We start from the raw sequence: 17765 nt of genomic DNA on the forward strand, positions 1-17765 counted from the left end.
CCTTAGGCACCAGGTTACCAGGAAGAGTCTAAGCAAGATGCTACAGTGAAACGAGAAAATGCACAGGTAAAATGTACGTTTCAGGCACGTTCTGAGAGTGAGCAGGTGGCAAGTAGACACACGGCCTTGATGATATGCTATTCCGTTTCTGGAAATATATGCATGCACGTATCTGGAAATGAAATGGGTTAATAGAGATCCCTTGCGAGAAAAGCCATTGCTGTGGAGTTGACTCTTGACTCACGGTGACCCCATGTGTGTCAGAGTAGAACTGGGCTCCATAGCATTTTCAGTGGCTGATCTTTTGGAAGTAGATTGCCAGTCCTTTCTTGCACAGTTCTGCTGGGTGGATTCAAACCACAACCTTCCACTTGGTACCTGATAGGAATCCAAGTTGTTCCAGAGTGTGTGGTGCAGATCAGGCCTGTCCTCACGGGTGTGGGGAAACTGTTGGTGGTCCATGTTCTGGAGGCTCTGGGAGGGGTGTGGAATAAGGGCCCTGAACTATACTGAGCCAGAGCCTCATTTTACCCTCAGCAGGCCTTGCCATCCTGGGAGCGAGCTTCTACTGCACTGGTCTTTAATACTGACATTCAGAAGTGGCATCTTTGAGAACTTTCACTTACTGTAGTTTTTTCCCTTTCGTGTTGGACGTGTCTCTGTTGTTCACCACCTGCTCTCTATTCTGTGGCCTCCAGCATTGTCCGGTCCTGACCTCATACCCCTGCCCAGCCCCTGCCTTTCCTCCCCTGTACCCCAATCAGGGATGCCAAGAGCAGCAGCAGCCTCATCCGTCACCAGCCTCAGTGGAGTCACCACCTGGCCCAGGGCAAGCATGTGAACCCAGACAGGCAGCAAGAGCAGAGCCCTGAGTCCCAGGCATGTCCCAGTAGGGCTTGAAGTGGCACTGGGGCTCCACCAGTCATGTCCCTCTGAGTGCCAGCTTCTCAGAGAACTAGGGAATAACATGCTTGGGAGGCCCTCAGTGGGCCACCAGTGGTGCCCTTGGCCCCCTCCCCACCAACTCGAGACAAGGTCCAAATGCATTTACCAGCTACAGCCTGTCCCTCAAGTAGGGTGGGAGGGCACCAATACCAGGTGGCACCCTGGCTGCCCAGTGCCTGCAACCTTCATGGCTGAGCAGTGGCCTGGCACCCACATCCTGGCCCTGTCCCTCCTGGACCGCACAGCCCACAGAGGTCTGGCTCTGGCAGAGGGACCCTGTGCCTGCTCTCCAGATAACCGTGGAGAGGCTGCCCAGTGAGATGCTAGGTCAGCAGCTGTGATGGAAGGGGGCCACCAGCCTTGGCCGGAGAAGGGAGCCCTCACGAGGCAGGTGGGGCTTATCGCTTTTTGTAGGTAGGATGTGTGTATATGTATGTATATATATGTGTGTGTATGTATACAGATACATATATATATATACACACCAAGACCAAAAACCGAATCTGTTGCTGTGGAGTCGATTCTGACTCATAGAAACCCTATAGGACAGGGTAGAACTGCCCCGTAGGGTTTCCCAAGGAGCAGCTGGTAGATTCAAACTGCCAGTCTTTTCGTTAGCGGCCGAGGTCTTAACCACGGCACCACCAGAGTTCCACGTATATAGATATATATATATATGGAGCTCCTGAGGGGTTGGGGGTGGGGAGTTTGTAAACGGTTAACACACCCAGCTGCTAACCGGAAGGTTGACAGTTTGAGCCCACCCAGACGCATTTCGGAAGAAAATGCCTGGTGATGTATTTCCAAAAAATCAGCACAGTTCTACTCTGATGCACGTAGGGTGTGAATCAGAATCAACTCAGCAACTGGTCATGTATACATGTTTATATGAATGCCCTGTGCCTTTGGTCCCAGAACTTGAGAGCAGGAGTGTGCCTCTCTACAGGGCCCTGCTCACCCCCCACCACCCCCAGCATCTCCCTGCAGGGGACCGAGTGTGGTTGATCTCTGGCAGCACCTTCTCAGCCCTCCGGGAGGAGGGAGGTGGGGACCCACTGGCCATGAGCCTGCCAGCTATGCCCCATGAGCACACAGCATGTTACTGTGGTGACTGACTTGCGGTGATTGCCCATTCGGTGCAGAGACCCGCTTACCTTTTCGACAGCCCCGCAGCGTGGGGCTCCTATTTACCTGGAGCTCTGAAGAGCATTCAGGCTGCTGTGAGCAGAATTACTTCCCACCTGCCCTGTGCAGGTGAATGTGGGCATTTCCAGGGCAAGGGCCCGGTGGGGAGGCAGGGGGAGCTGGGACTCCCCCAAACCTAGGCTTCCTCGAGCCCGCACTCAAGCCAGGAGACACTTCTGCTCCTCCTGGGGACCTGGAGTTGAAGCAAGCCTTCTCTGGTGGGGACACACCCTGGTCACATGCCTGTCACCCTGATAGTGACAGCGGCTGTCCTTGAGTGGTCCTAGCGGGAGCCAGAGGAGGGCAGCAAGCCAGGAGGGCCTCAGAGAGGAAGTGGTGTTCCCAGCGACCTGAGAGGCTCAGGAGTGCTGCTGGGTGGAGGTGGGAGGCGCTCGGGAAGAAGTGGGACAGCTGTGGTTGGCAGGCATGACATTCACGCTCATGCGGGGCTGGAGAAGACACCCCATGAGGGGAGACTGGCCCAGTATGGGGGTGCGACCTGCCTAGGGTGGCCAACTCCATCAGTGGCCTAAAGGGAGCTGTGGAGGGTTCAAGCAGGGGGTGCATCCAGATTGTCCTGTCCCAAAGCTGGCCCAGGCCCCAGCCGGGTGGGTGGGTCAGAGCGGCAGTAAGGAGGCTGAAGCTGGGGCAGCAGCAGCGAGGTGGGAGGGTGCTAGAACACGGACTGTCAGTGCCAGTGTGGGGGTGGGGGGGCTGACCCCAGGGTCCAGCACAGTGTGAAGAAGGGCCACTTCCATAGATAGTAAGTGCCCATAGAGGTGAGCGTTCTCCTGGCGTGTGTGAGGGCCAGACATTGGGGCCCGGCCCCCGCAGACAGCTTGTATAGTCCCAAGTGGCCACGATCCTCTGGAGGTATTAGCTCCATGTCTGAGGCCCCACACCCCATCTCTGTCTTCAGCGCGGCCCTGCCCCCTCACTAGGCTGGCCTGAGCCACTGACAAGCCTGGCTGTGGACCCCCTCCTCCAGCCCTGGCCCCCCTGCCTGTACCCAGGGCCTGGATGTACGATGGTGGAGGTGCAGGGTGGGGTAATGTGGGGACACCAGACCTTCCCTGGTCTCTGAGGCACCTCCCCGAGGAGGGTCCTCTCACAATCACCCCCCAGACACAGTTTGGAGGCACAGATATGACTCTCTCCCTCCCGTTCCTGCTCCACCCAAGGAGGGTGGGTGGCATCCGTATCCCCAGGCCCATCCTACCCTGGTAGAGGCTCTGTCTGTGGGAGCGAGTGACGCCACCTGCGCTTGAGGGGTAGGGTGCGGGGGTGGGGACTCATGGAGAGCCATGTCTGCCCTCCCTGCCCCTGAGAGGGGTGAGACTGTAACTGTGGGTGTGACCCTCCTGTCTGATGTGGGAGGAGCTCTTATAGCTGTGGGGAATGGTGCTAGCAAGGGGCTTCCCTTGGCAGGCCTGTTGGGAGCACGCTGCTGTCCACAGAGCCGTGGTGTGGTAGAGAGATGGGCTCTGGAGTCAGGTAGGCCTAGGACCATCCCAGAGCCCACACCTCCGCTGTGTGGCCTGTGGGGGAGTCACCTCACCTCCTGAGCTCCCCATGGTGAGGACACCATGAGCGTGTCTTTATAGGGTCTCAGAGGGTCCATTCCTTTCCTTAGTCTTTTGTCAGTGGGCCTGGGGGCGGCTGGAACAGCACCTTCCCCTGCTGCCATCACACTGGGTAGAGGGCGGGTGCCAGAGCCCGGGATCCTCGCCTCTGCAGGCCGGGCAGCTGCTCGACGCATCGTCCCTCATGCCTTCTGAGAAGCAGCCCCTCAGCAGAGCTGCGTCTGCCTGGGTGGGAGGTGCAGCATTGATAAATCTCCTGGGTGCGGGCAGCCTCAGCTCCCTGGTGTTGTCCAGTCAGGGGGTGCACCTGACACCTTGCTCAGCACTGCTGGAGTGGAAGGTGGCTGCCAACCTCCACGCCACCTCGCGCCGCCTAGAGGGCCCCTCCATCCCCGTGCAAGCCGGGCTGCCGATTTGCCTAGTGTCCTAGCCTGACTTTGTGCTTGGTCCCAGGGCAGCCACAGGGGCTCCAGGCAGAAGTTTGTAAGCCCCTCTTGGGCCTTCGCTGGCTTAGGACAGCGCCATCCTGGCTTCCCTCCTGGAACACCTGCTCCAGGTGGATGCGGGGCCGCCTGTATACGCGATGTGGCCCCAAGCTGGTGGTCTTGCCCCAGAGTCGTCATTGCGGCAACACAGCCAAGCCATGTGTCCGACAGAGGCTGGGCCACTGGCAGCCTGGCCTGTTCTGATCAGGAGCTTCTCCAGAGTGTGGGCTCCAGGGACCCATCTGGGAGCCGAGTCCTCCCACGCCCCTGGGGTCCTGCCACAGAGGTGTGACTCCTAGAATGTGGCACCGAAGCCTCAGGCCTTCCAGAATGCATGACCTTCTATCACTCCTCAGTCATCACTGGTCATTGGTGCCATTACCAAACCTTGGCTGAACCCCAAGTGTGATCCAATGCTATGGTGGGCACAGCAGGGACATGGGGCTAGCCAATTTGGACTTGGCTTTCACAGAGTGGGGAGGGCATCCCCGACAGAGTGAACTGCCTGATGTGGCAGGGGTAGGAGCACCCAACATCCCTGGGAGCTGCAGATCAGGGTCAACCCAGCCTCGATTCTCTGGACACCATTGGCATGGTGTGGCCCAGCAGGAGGCCTGGCAGGCAGCCACCTTGGGGCCTGTCAAGTAAACGTGTGCAACACAGCCGTTCAGGAGGGGGTGCAGGTCCTTTTTGTTGCAGGGCTGCTATAGGGGAAGGTGGGGCGGCAATACTCCAGTCCTCCTTGGGACATCAAGCAGAGCCATCTGTGTGAGGTCATCATGGGCCAGTGGATACGGGCAGGCTTGCCTGGCCAGGTGGCATTCCTCGGGGCTGCAGGGACCCCAAGGTGTGGACCACTGGGGGGGGCAGCAGACTTCAGGGACCCCAGGGTGTGGGCCAGTGGAGAGGAACAGGCTTGCCTGGCTGGGCAAAGTGAGTACTGGGCAGGGCATGGGCCAGTGGAGAGGAACAGGCTCACTGAACCTGGCAGAGGTTCCCTGGCTCCAGGGCAGGCTGTGGGGATCCCTGGTTCTGGGCAGGCTTGCTCACACTCCCTACCTGCCTGCAGGGCATCTGGCGGATCCCTGTGGACGAGATTGACAGGCCAGGCAGCTTCGCCTGGCACATGAACCGCTCCATTGTGCTGCTGCTGAAGGTGCTGGCCCAGCTACGGGACCACAGCACCCTGCTGAAGGTGTCCTCCATGCTGCAGCGCACACCAGACCAGGGCAAGTGAGTGCAACCCAATGCGGGGGCCGGGGGTCAGTGACCGGACCAGGGCAGAGTGAGTGCAGCCTGCCAGTCTGGGCCAGGGCAAGTGAGTGCAGCCCACCAGGGGGCCAGAGGCCAGGGTGCTGGATCAGTGCAAGTGAGTGCCACCTGCCAGGCCAGGGACCAGGCAGCCCTCATAGGATACGGCTGTCAGGATGGTGCAGCCAGGCAGCTGGGACAGCCCTTCTCCTCAGGGCCCTCTGTCCCACTGTCTAAGTGTAAATGGCACCGCTCTGCCCTGAATGCTCCCTCTCAGCTCCGTCTCTGTGTTGAGACTCGGCGTAGCCCGTCCTTCCTTTCCCCCTGCTCCCCCTAACTTGGGGCTTCTAGAGCTGCTGTTGGTTTAGGGAAGACAGGTATTCAGACTATGCCATGGTGCCCCAGGCAAGGGCCAGTGGCAACGGCCTCAAAGGGACCCTGCCCCCAGGAAAGGATGGACAGACAGGACAGTGGCACCGTCGCAGGTGCCATTTACAGGGGGCAGGGGGCAATCCCTGGAGAGAGACAGCTCAGACATGGTTTGGCCCAGGCTGTGAGGCCCTGTGCTGCTGATCAGGCCGGGGGGCACCTCCTCACTGCTGCATCACGTATGGCTGCCAGGCATCATGCCAGGAGCTGAGCCAGGGGTGTTCTGGAGACAGACCTTGGAAAAGGGGGCACATCATGCCCACTCCTCACATCTCACTGAGCCCAAAGGGCAGAGCGGCCCACTACAGCCCTGCCTATCTGGCCACCCTGCCCTTGGGGCTCACGGCCATGCCCAGGTGGCACAGAACACCGTGCAGATGCTGAGGCCACAGGTGTGCACTGTGCTGGGGTCGGGAGGCTTCTGGGGAAGCCGAGCCCAGATGAGTGGGAGGCGAAGGGACAGCGGGAGTTCTCAGGGAAAGGAAGGGGCCTCCACCCAGCCATGCTCGCTCCTGAGCTGTGTGGTATCTGGGGCCCTGTCATCCTCTGCAGGAAGTATCTGCGCGATGCTGACCGCCAGGTCCTGGCACAGCGGGCCTTCATCCTCACCGTGAAGGTGCTGGAGGACACACTGAGTGAGCTTGCAGAGGTATGACACCTGTCTGTGCTCAGGGTTGGAGACCCCATGATTTCCCACTGCCACCCCTGCAGTGGCCTCCCACATTGGCCCTGCCAGTGCACCATGCTCTTCCCCACACGCCCCTGAACATGCACCCAGGACCATTCCAAATGGAGTCCAGACTCCATATCTACACACAGCCATTCAAGCAGGTCCCTGTGCCTCTGAGCTTGAGCCTCATCTGTGAAGCTGACAAACTGCACCAGGTGGGGTGTGATCGCCTATATGGTGGGGGCAGCTATGTAGTCAGTGAGCATGACAGGGCCTGAGCTCAGAGCATTGCCCAGGGCTCCCGTCCTGCCTTGGGGCTCACAGCTTTGATGATGATGCCCTTCCTATGGCCAGCTCTAGGGGCTGAGCAGGACCCATGAGAGGCGCTGTACACACACGCACCTCTCTCCTTCTCCAGGGCGGGTATACCCACCCCCATTTTATAGTTGAGGAAACTAAGGCTCAGGAGGATAAGTAGCCAGGCTAGCAAGTGAGCGCCTTGGGATTTACACCAAGACAGTTTGGCCCCAGAGCACCCTGCCCAGACCACAGTGCAGATGGGGACGCATGAGAGCCACAACAGCTCAGCTCACTAGGTACCTACAGACAGGTCCCCTCCCTACAGAGTGCCCAGGTCTGCCCAGGGGGCTTATATTGCCAGGGCTAAGGAAGGCCTCCCAGCACTGCTGGGTCCGGAGAGGGGAGGCCTTCCTCCGGCAGGTCTTGGGCCAGCATGCTCCTGCAATACATGAGAACTCAGCCCTGCTGGCAAGAAGATGCTCAGAACCATGTGGTGTTCGGTAGCAGGGGTCCTGGGTGGCTGGTCTGGCACCCAGGGAGCTTTGCTGGGGTGCAGACCCCAGGGACACAGGCTCTTGTCATCTTCCATTTCCTTATAGGGATCCGAACGCCCAGGACCCAAGGCCTGTGGCCTTCCTGGAACCAAGATGACCACGGACATCTCCCACAAGGCTGGCCCCGAGGATGGTCAGGAGGGCCTCCCCTCCTCCAAGAAGCTCCCCCTGGCTGATGGCTCGGGGCCAGGGGCTGAGCCAGGAGGCAAAGTGACCCCCCCCAACCACCGGCCTGTGGCCCTGGATGCAGGTGACAGTGGAGACCAGGGCGGGGAGTGCAGGGACAAGGAGAGCTCCTGGGCTGGCTCCTCAGAGCCCATGGACACTGGCGAGGTCACTGCTTGCCGCTTCGATGCAGAGCGGGCACTCCCTCTGCCTCCAAGCTGTCCCCCACGAGAGTGGGGCCCCGAGAGCCGGCCATCTGAGCTGTCACTGGAGGAGCTGAGCATCAGTTCCTGGCATCAGCCCTCCTCACCCACGCCTGCCCCGCCAGCCCTCGCACCCTCAGTGCCTGGGCCTAGGGCAGGCAGCCCTGCAGAGGAGCCTGCCCCGAGGCCCAGCCGCAAGAGGAAGCTCCTAGAGGACTCAGAGTCGGGCAAGACGCTCCTGCTGGACGCCTACCGCGTGTGGCAGCAGGGCCAGAAGGGCATGGCCTATGATTTGGGTCGCATCGAAAGGATCATGTCTGAGACCTACATGCTCATCAAGCAGGTGACAGGGCACAGGCTGGGTAGTGGGGTGGAGTGGGGTGGGGCAGGGGCAGTGCTGGGATGGGAATGGGGGTGAGATGGGACAGGATGGAGTAGGGCCAGGGTCAGGATGAGGTGGGAATGGGTTGGGGTGGGGCAGGGGTAGCGCTGGAGTAGGGCAGGGCGAGGATTGCGGGGCCAGTGAGGCTAGGGCAGGACTAGGGACAGGGCAGCCAAAGGCCAGTCTAAAGCAGTGCCTTCATTCTTTGTGCTCATATTCTCATGGAGGGAGCACGTCCCCACCCAGAGTTCCACAGCCTGGGGTGGGGGGCTTCAGCTCTCATTCCTGCCCTGCCCTTTTGTCACTTTCCTACATTTGAGATTTTCTGCAGTAAGTGTGGGATACTTTTTTTTTTTAATAGTGTGTTTTAGGTGAAAGTTTACACAGCAAATTAGGTTCCCATTTAACAATTTTTATACAAATTATTCTGTGGCATTGGTTTCAGTTTTCACAGTATGTCAGCGTTCTCATTATTTCCATTCTGTTTGTTCTGTTTCTATTAATCTAGCTTTCCTGGTCCTCCTTGCTTTCTCATCTTTGCTTTTGGGTAAATGTTGACCATTTGGTCTCATATAGCTGATTGTTTAAGGGAGCACATTACTCGTGGGTGATGTTTATTTTATAAGCTTATCTATTATTTGGTTGAAAGACGACCTCCAGGAGTGGCTTCAGTTCCAAGTTCAAAGGGTATGTTAGGGCAGTAGTCTCAGAGGTTCCTCTAGTCTCTGTCAGTCCAGTAAGTCTCGTCTTTTTTAAGAATTTGAACTTTGTTCTACATTTTTCTCCCGTCCTGTCTAGGACCTTCTATTGTGTCCTGGTCAGAATGGTTGGTAGTGGTAGCCAGGCACCATCTAGTCTTCTGGTCTCAGGCTACAAGACGCCATCGTTCGTGTGGGCTATTAGTCCTGTGAACTAGTTTCTTCTTTGAGTGTTTGGTGTCCTTCATTCTGTTTTGCTCCAGCAGAGTAGAGACCAATAGTTGTATCTTAGATAGCCACTCATAATCTTTTAGGACCTTAGATGCTACTCACCAGATTAGGATGTAGAACATTATGTTTATGAACTATGTTATGCCAATTGACTTAGATGTCCCACAAGACTATGATCTTAAGTCTTCTATCCAAGTAAACCAATCCCTCGAGGTGTTTAGATATGTCTAGGAAGTCTCCGGAACTGTGCCCCCTGTGTGCTGTATTACATATATGAATGTATGTGCCACACTCACAAACATGTATATACATATGCCCACAGATGCAGCTATACATGCACACCCTTATACTCGCATGTACCTTCCTATACAGATGCATGCGTATTTATCTGCCTATGTAACTACACACATATTTTTTGGTTGTTATTACTGTTGTTGCAAAATGATATATGTTATAACATTTGCTGAAATTGTCCCTTATTCTTGCGTACCTCTTAGTGTCTTCATTTACCTTGGTGAAGTTGTGCAGACTTCACCCATGTTTCCCATCACAAAAAATAACAAGTGTCCACTACCTAGAAAGTGATTTCCCCTCCCTCCCCTTCCCATCCCTAGTAACCATCAAAGAACATTGCTTCCTGTGTATATACCTATTTTTGACTTTTTGTAATAGTGGGACCAATTGTCCTTTTGTGATTGACTTGTTTCACTCAGCATAATGGCTTCCAGATTCAGCCATGTTATGTTTCACAGACTCCTCATTATTTTTTATAGTTGTGTAGAATTCTGTTGTATGTGTGTACAGTTTATCTATTCATCCATTGATGGGCACTTAGATTGTTTCCATCTTTTTGCTATTGTGAATAATGCTGCAGTGAGCATAGCTGTGCATATATCTATTCGTGTTATTGCTTTTATGTCTCTAGGATATATACCTAGGGGTGGCATTGCTGGATCATATGGTATTTCTATTTCTAGCTTTTTGAGAAAGTGCATACCGTTTTCCATAGTGGTTGAACCATTTTACAATCCTACTAGCAGTGTATAAGAGTTCTAGTCTCCCCACAACCTCACCAGCAATGGTTGTTTTCTGTTTTTTTGATCAGTGTCATTTTTGCAGGGGTGAGAATGGTATCTCATTGTCATTTTGATTTGCATCTCTCTAATAGCTAATGATCTCGAGCATCTTTTCCTGTGTTTGTTAGTCTCCTGAATGACCTGTTTAGTAAGTGTCTGTTCATGTCCTTTGCCCATTTTTTGATTGGGCTGTTTGTCTTTTTGTTGTTACGTTATTGAAGTTTTCTGTGTGTTTTAGAGATTAGACTTCTATCAGATATGCCGTTGCCAAAGATTTTTTCCCAGTCTGTAGGTTTTCTTTTTACTCTTTTGGTAAAGTCTTTTGATGAGCATAAGTATTTGATTTTTAGGAGGTCCCAGTTATCTAATTTATCTTCTCTCGTTCATGCATTGTTAGTTGTGTTTGATAGCATAGGATAATTTTAGAGTAATAAAAACAGTAAGCTTTCCAAAAGTCTATATTCAACCTTTATAGGGGCACTGGTGGTTCAGTGGTAGACCGCCACCTTCCATGTGGAGACCCAAGTTTGATTTTTGGCCAGTATACCTCATGCCCAGCCACCACCCATGTCAGTGGAGGCTTGAGTGTTGCTGTGATGCTAATAGGTTTCAGCAGAACTTCCAGACTAGGAGGAAAGTCCTGGCGCTCTACTTCCAAAAGTAAACCAGTAAAAACCCTGCGGATCACAACAGTCCAATCCTGTTGTGCACGGGGTCACCATGAGTCAAGGGCCAATTCGACAACAGCCCACAACAACATATTCAACTTTTAAAGAAGTGAGACCACATTAGACATCTCATCAAACCCAGCAGAGGGAGCTGGGACTCCTGACCCCTCTGCCGTGATGGAGCCTCTGAGTACATTCTGGTGGGCAGCTCCTTCTGGACTTTTCCCATTCATGCGTCATTGTTTTCCATGAGGCTGAAACTGGATGTGTGAGTGTGTGTGTGTGTATGTGTGTCCATCCGTGTGTGTATGTGTCCATCCATGTGTGTGTGAGTGTATGTATCCATCCATGTAAGTTCATGTGTGCATCTCTGTGTATGTGTCCGTGTGTGTGAGTGTATGTGTCCATCCCTGTGTGTGTGTGTGTCCATATGTGTCCATCCATGTGTGTGTGAGTATGTATCCATCCATGTAAGTTCATGTGTGCATCTCTGTGTATGTGTTCATGTGTGTGAGTGTATGTGTCCATCTCTGTGTGTGTGTGTCCATCTCTGTGTGTGTATCCATCCATGTGAATGTGTGTGAGTGTATGTGTCCGTGAGTGTGTGTTCATCTGTGTGTGTGTGTCCATCTCTGTGTGTCCATCCATGTGTGTGTGTGTCCATTCGTGTGTGAGTGTATGTGTTCATCCGTGTGTCTCTGTTAGTGTACCCCTACGCATGTCTTCACATGATGGCATGCTTCCTCCCCAGCCCCCCCAGCTTGTGACTGTCATCATCAGGTGGCTGTGGCCCCAAGTGGATGTGACTGGACACTTTGAGCTCCTCGTGTGCCTCCCTTTCAAAATTTTAAAAATTTTTTTACATATCAAACACATACCTTTTTCTCTAATTTTGAAGTTCTTTCCATGGAAAAAACCCCAGAACTTGAAAGCTCTTGGTTACCACTTCTTAGTTGTATCGGTTTGCAGGCCGCACTTCAGAGGGCCTGTTCTGTTGCCACCTCACCAGCTTCCACTTTAACTTCTAACAGCTTTTGTTGCCGATCAATTAGAAAGAGAAAAGGTTGCTTTTCTTGCTGGTGCGATCTGCCTTGTTCCCACCCTGCTGCCCTCTGGCCTGTCCCAGTGCTGTCCCACTCCCCACTGCCCTGTCCAGGGCCCTGCTGCCCCCTGCATAGGGCGTCACTGTCAGACCTGCCTGCTGACTAGGGTGTCCCCATCATACCTGCCCACCAGCCAGGTCTCAGATCCTGAAAGGCCCCCTCTGCTCACAGCCTTATGTCCCACCCCCTTAAGGGGCAGCTTCAGTCTCAGAGACCCCACTGTCCCCTCGTGCCTGGGCCTCAGCCATGCACTGAAGGCTTGGTTGGGACCCCTGGCCCTCCTGGTCAGCCTTAGCAAATGATGATATAAATGACACAGCCACAGAAATGGCCAGAGGAACAGCCCAAGTGTAGGCTTGCACCAGCCTGGTGCTGTGGGACCTTGGCCAGCCCCCCTCCCCACCTTGCCCAGAAGATAGACAAGGCAGCTATCCAAGTATTCCAGGCAGGGCTGAGGTAGGGCCGGTGGGGTCAGCAATGGTGCAGGTGGGTGCCCCCTGAGCCTCAGGGTCCCCCATAGACCAGTCCACATGCTGGGGTGGTCTGTACTGCTCAGCAGGGGATGGAAGCTGGCCATCCAGCCCAGGTCTCTGACACAGGGTCTCCTCCTCAGGTGGACGAGGCGGCAGCACTGGAGCAGGCTGTGAAGTTCTGTCAGGTCCACCTCGGGGCCGCTGCCCAGAGACAGGTAAGCCCCACTCCACACCAAGCCCCGAGGCAGCAGCCAGCGTTTGAGCCACCACAGTGGCTTAGGGTTATGGTCCCAGGCCTCTGCCTTGACCTGCCAGGTGTGTTCCTGAGGGGTCCCGTTGCCCCTCAGGGATGATGATGTCTACCTAGCTAACCTCACCTCGAAGGGTAGGAGGTGGAGGAAGCGATGTTGGAGCTGGGGTTTGCACGGCAGGACAGAGCAAGCTGGCTGGGTGGGGGCAGAGGCTAGGGGGAGGCACAGCCCACCAAGGGAGGCAGTGGTGCGGATAGTCCTACGCATCTGCCCCCTGGACCTATGGGTGGGAGGAGGTCTCCCCTCTGCCCCAAACCCTCTGGCTGCATCTGTGGCCTCCCACAGCCCACTTCCCTTGGCCCCACCAGGGTAGACCTTTTCCTGGAGGAGGTGGAGGGGGGCTGCTGTTTCAGCCCCCACAGGCCAAACCCACCGGGCCCCGCACCCTGGCACCTGGCTCAGCCTGGCCTGTCAGGAGCTGGGAGACCCTGTGGGTGGACAGGTGAGTCGGTTACCACTGGCCGGGACTGCCAGTAGCCCACCTGTAGTCCACTTGGAGCCGCCACCCCGTGAGGGAATGTCCCCTGCTGGTAGCATGCCCCGTCGTCATGGCAGCCAGTGTTAGCAGGAGACTTGGTGCTATCCTCACAACTGGAGGCCCATCCTGAGTGAGAACAGGGCACAGCACCCATTCCCTTCCCTCTTCCCCACCCCCCACAACTGCTCACACCACCAGCTCCCCTGCTGGATACACCTGCAGAGTCTGTCCTCTAGCACAGGAGGCTGACCCAGGAGCTCCGACACTGAGTGGGCTGTCCACAGGCCAGCACGTCCCCACCATGTGGAGTGGGCTTGGTGCGTTTGTGAGCAAAGCAAGTGTCAGAAAGGACAGAGCCACTGTGGGGAGCAAGCTGCCCTCCCAGAGCCCAGGGGCCCCTGGAAAGGGTCACATCTTCCACCAGTCCAGATAGGATGGTAGGTGTGGGTGCTGAGTGTCCTGAGGGGTGGGGGCTCAGCTCACAGACCACTGCAGGTGCCGCTGCCCCTACCTGTTCACTCCAGTGAGAGCTGGTGGTCACACCCATCCTGAAGAGTAGACTAAGGTAGCAGGGAGTGGCCCCATAAAAGATGCCAGAAAAGTCTAGGAACAGGAGCCTGTGGTAGGGGGAGGCAGTTGGAAGCCAGACTGCAGGGGGCCCACCTTGCCACGCTAGGCTGGGGCAGTGGTGGTACCCATTCCTGTGGTGTCTCCCCAGCTCCCTCAGGACCCTCTCTACTGGTCCTTGGGAAGTGGCTCTCCAAGCCAGTTACTACAGCCCTCAGGTGGTGCTTCTCCAATGCCTAGCGTCATGACCCCTCCCCCAGGGAGGGGTCCTGGTCCACAGCTGTATCCTGGCATCAGCAGGGTCCTGGCGGGGCTTGTGGGCAGCACTGCAGCATCATGGGGCTCAGAGGGATGCCATGTAGCCATGTGGGCAGTGTCAGCCCAGACGGGGCTTGTGGGGTAGTGCTGGCAGGCTACTTGGCAGGGATCCTCCTGCACTCCAGGCCTGTCCACCGAGCCTTCCTCATCTCTTCTCTGTCCTCACAGGCTGCCGGGGACACTCCCACCACCCCAAAGCACCCCAAGGACAGCCGAGAGAACTTTTTCCCCATGATGGTGGCCCCCACAACCCCTGACAGCGTACCGGCTGATGCCCTCCAACAGCCCAGTGATAGCCATGCCAAGCTCCGCCCTGCCCCTGCAGCCGCCTCGGCTGCCATCAGCTGCCTGCCCTGTGCGTCAGCCTCTACCCCAGACCTGGCCAAGGACCCTGGGCCCCCTCACCTGCACAGGCCCGAGGCCACCCCCAGCACCGCAGGTGAGCCCCATCCCTCCTACTTGCTGGCTATGGGCGCTCATGCTGCTTGGGGCCAGGGCAGGCTGGCTTCCCACAGAGCCACAAGCAGGGCCTGACAGCCAACATTGTGGAGGGTGGTGAAGGGGCAGCACATCATCAGAGCAGTGGGGGGTAGGCAGGCCATTTGTGCCCTCATCAGCCACCAGCGAGTTTGTAGCTGGTGCAGACCTGGCTCGCACACCCTGTGTCCGTCTCTCCTAACTTCATCCTCGGTGCCTTGGTGTCCACCTGTAGAATGGGGTGGAAGAAGGAAGGCGAGAACATTGTCACTGGCACAGTGGCTTCTCTGCCCTGCAAGCCTTACAACAAACAGAGGACAGGGTAGTCAGGTAGGAAGAAGGGAGCGTCCAACCTGGGCATGTTCAGGACCCTGACACCAGGCCTTGATGCGAGTGAGCTGCTCCCAGGGCCAGGCCCTGCTGGGGTGGGGCCAGCAGACAGATGGCGGCCAGTTCACAGGAAGGTGAACAGGGCGGGTATAGGTTGTAGCGGGCCTCGAGGAAACTCCATCCATGGGCACCTTCATTCCTTCTACAGCCTAGGACATGGCAGCCTGAGGGGTCGGAGCAGCCACAGGCCAGGGTGGGGCTGCAGGCCTGGGGCTTCCAGAGGGGGCATTAGGGGAGCAGGTGGACATGTCCCCTGCTGGCTAGGGCCTGTCTCCGCCTGGGGTTTCCCTGCTGGTGTCCAGGCCCCTGGGGTCATGTTGGAGCACTGACAGCCCTGGGCCTCTGCTCAGTCACACGCCCCATGCTGGGCCCCCCATCTCTGCTGTCCCTAACCGGCTCGAATCACCAGCTGGCAGGGCCAGGAGTGACCAGGCTGGGCCATGGGTTTCCTGGGCCATGGGGGCAGGCAGAGACGAACCGGCCTCCTAGGCCCTCTGTGCAGGTCCTCCCCTTCTTTCCACCCTGCTCCCAGGCCCGGCCTCTACCACTGCCCAAGCCCTTTCCCTACACCACGTTGTTACAGAAGGCCTGCCTTCCCTCCCAGCAATGTCTGGGGTTACGGTTAGCTGCATAACCTTGGGTGTGTCGTGTCCTACTGACTGGAAGATAGGATGGCCACCCCAGGCAGGAGCGCCCAGCAGGAAGGTCGGCCTGAGAGCCCCTCATCAGTTGTGACCTAAGTCGGTAACTGGAGGCTGAGGTGGGGTTCTCCCTCTCTCGTTCTGTCCTCCAGTCTCTCCACCTGTTGCCACCACCGATTCACTTGGAGGACTGCGAAAGTGCAGGGCCCTCCAGCCTTGTGATCACGCTAGTCTCAGCTATGAGAGAGTCACTTTCCCTTGGGTCAGCTCCTGTGGCTCTGAAGGGTATGGGGCAAAGAGCAGTTGAAGACCTGTGAGGGCGGTTCCACCACCACGTGACCTTTTTCTTTTCTGCCTCCGTTTCGTGTATAAAATACACGTGTAGAGTATATGAAGTAGAGACGGAACACTGAGGGTTTAGAGCAGTGCCTGGTGCATAGTAAGCATGGGCACAGATGCAGGTTTTGGTGGTGGTGATTACAAAGGGCAGTGATGGGGGAGCCCACGGGGTCTGAGTAACGGTGGAGGTGTGTCACTCATGCACATGAAGACCCAGCTCCTGTCCCTCTGTCATCTGTCTGCCTCAGGCCATCTTGCCCTCTGCCTGACCCGGATGACAGAACAAGAGAGGGAGGACTCCCACCTCAGTCCCTGGTCAGGCAGAGTGCCTGAAGGTGCAGCAACACTGGGTCACAGCTGATGAGAGGCTTTAGTTTGGCCTTCCTGCCAGACATTCCTGCTCAGAGTAGTTGTCCCATTTTCAGATGAGTCAGGAAACACACCCAAGGTTACATGGCTAATCACAGCAGCCTTCCTCCCACCCCCACCAACCACACCTGATGCAGCCCCAGACCACAGATGCTACTGGGAAGTCAGGCTGGCTTTTTGTGAGGCATGCTGGCAGGCAGGTGGGCCTTCAGTGTCAGCTCAGGTCTTCAGCATTATCTGGTGGTTTCTAAGGGTCAGGAGCTCAGGAGCGGTGTAATAGGATGCTTCTGGCTCAGGGTCTCCCGTGGTTGAGGTCAGGCTGTTGGGCTGCGGTCATCTGAAGGCTCATCTGAAGAGGGTCTGCTTCCAGGCTCACTCACAGACTCTTGGCTAGAGGCCTCAATTTCCCAGGTGGGCCTCCTTACAGGCTGCTTGGGGGTGCTCACAGCTGGCAGTGGCCCCACTGAGTGAGTGACCTGTGAGAGCAGGGTGGAGGCCCCGCAGTGTCTTCTCTGACCTAATCATGGGGAGCTGCTCTTCCATCAGCCTGCCATGTGCTGCTGGTCACACAGACCCACCCTGGCAGTGTAGGAGCTCCGCAGGCTGGACTACCAGGGGCAGGCTCGCAGGGCATCCTGAGGCTTCCCCCTCCTCTCCTCACCTGCCCACACCAGGCAGGCCCAGGCTGTAGTTCACACCCTTTTCTCTGGGATCTAGGGAAAAGTGTGTCCTGGCAAACACTTCAGCTGAGAGAGTTGATCCTTTTATATTTCCTTCTCTAAAACCCAACTAAATGATGTCTTGCCCAGTCCCCTGCTCCAACCACATTCTGACCTGACCTTGCTGCCTCTGGGCTGCATGGGGACCCGAGGGCTGATGGCAGGAGGACAGTTAGAGGAGGGGTGCATCCCTGGGTGGTCTCAGAGCTTTCTGGAACTAGACAGCTTCCAGGAGGAGCTCTCTCCTCCAGGACCAGACGTGACCAGGGGAACAGGCAGCTGCCCACCAGGTCCCATCCTCATCCCTGTCCCAGGAGCTGCCACTCTGCCTAAGCCCAGAAGAGGCCACCTTAACCTGGCTGCAGAGGGCGTTCAGTGGGCAAAGTGGGGCACTGCCAGCGTGGCCTGAATGGAAGCAAAGGGCCAGGTTGGTGAGGGGCCCTGGAAGCACTAGGAGAGCTGGGGCAGGTGGAGCAGGCCTGGAGGAGGCCTGAGAGTGGCTGTGGCCCGATAGCGGTTCCTCCCCCGTGCTGGCTGGGGTACTCTGAGGATCCAGGCAAGGGCTGCATGGCTGGTACCGTCCCTGCTTTTTGCCAGGGACAGTGTGGTCTGGCCCGGCTAGGGCACGGTGCTGGCATGCTGCCCTGTCCACTTTGGTCTCAGTTGGTTTGGTGTTTGATCGAGGTTCTGATTGCCCCTTACATTAGCTAGTGGGGGAAGCAGACACCGTCCTGCTCCCAGCAGCCTTCTCCTGC

At 56.6% G+C, this 17765-nt stretch overlaps 1 protein-coding gene across 1 annotated transcript in view; it reads left to right on the top strand.

The window, feature by feature from the left end:
- The window catches only part of CABIN1 (calcineurin binding protein 1), a 206852-nt gene that overhangs the window by 186664 nt on the left and 2423 nt on the right, over positions 1-17765 (top strand). The window contains exons 30-34 of the mRNA XM_023740550.1: positions 5268-5431; positions 6431-6527; positions 7448-8113; positions 12542-12616; positions 14244-14598. Of these exons, the coding sequence (XP_023596318.1) occupies positions 5268-5431; positions 6431-6527; positions 7448-8113; positions 12542-12616; positions 14244-14598 (1357 nt within the window). The remainder of the gene's footprint in view (positions 1-5267; positions 5432-6430; positions 6528-7447; positions 8114-12541; positions 12617-14243; positions 14599-17765) is intronic.

The sequence above is a fragment of the Trichechus manatus genome, unplaced genomic scaffold (assembly GCF_000243295.1).
Source record: "Trichechus manatus latirostris isolate Lorelei unplaced genomic scaffold, TriManLat1.0 scaffold00157, whole genome shotgun sequence".
Taxonomy (NCBI): domain Eukaryota; kingdom Metazoa; phylum Chordata; class Mammalia; order Sirenia; family Trichechidae; genus Trichechus; species Trichechus manatus.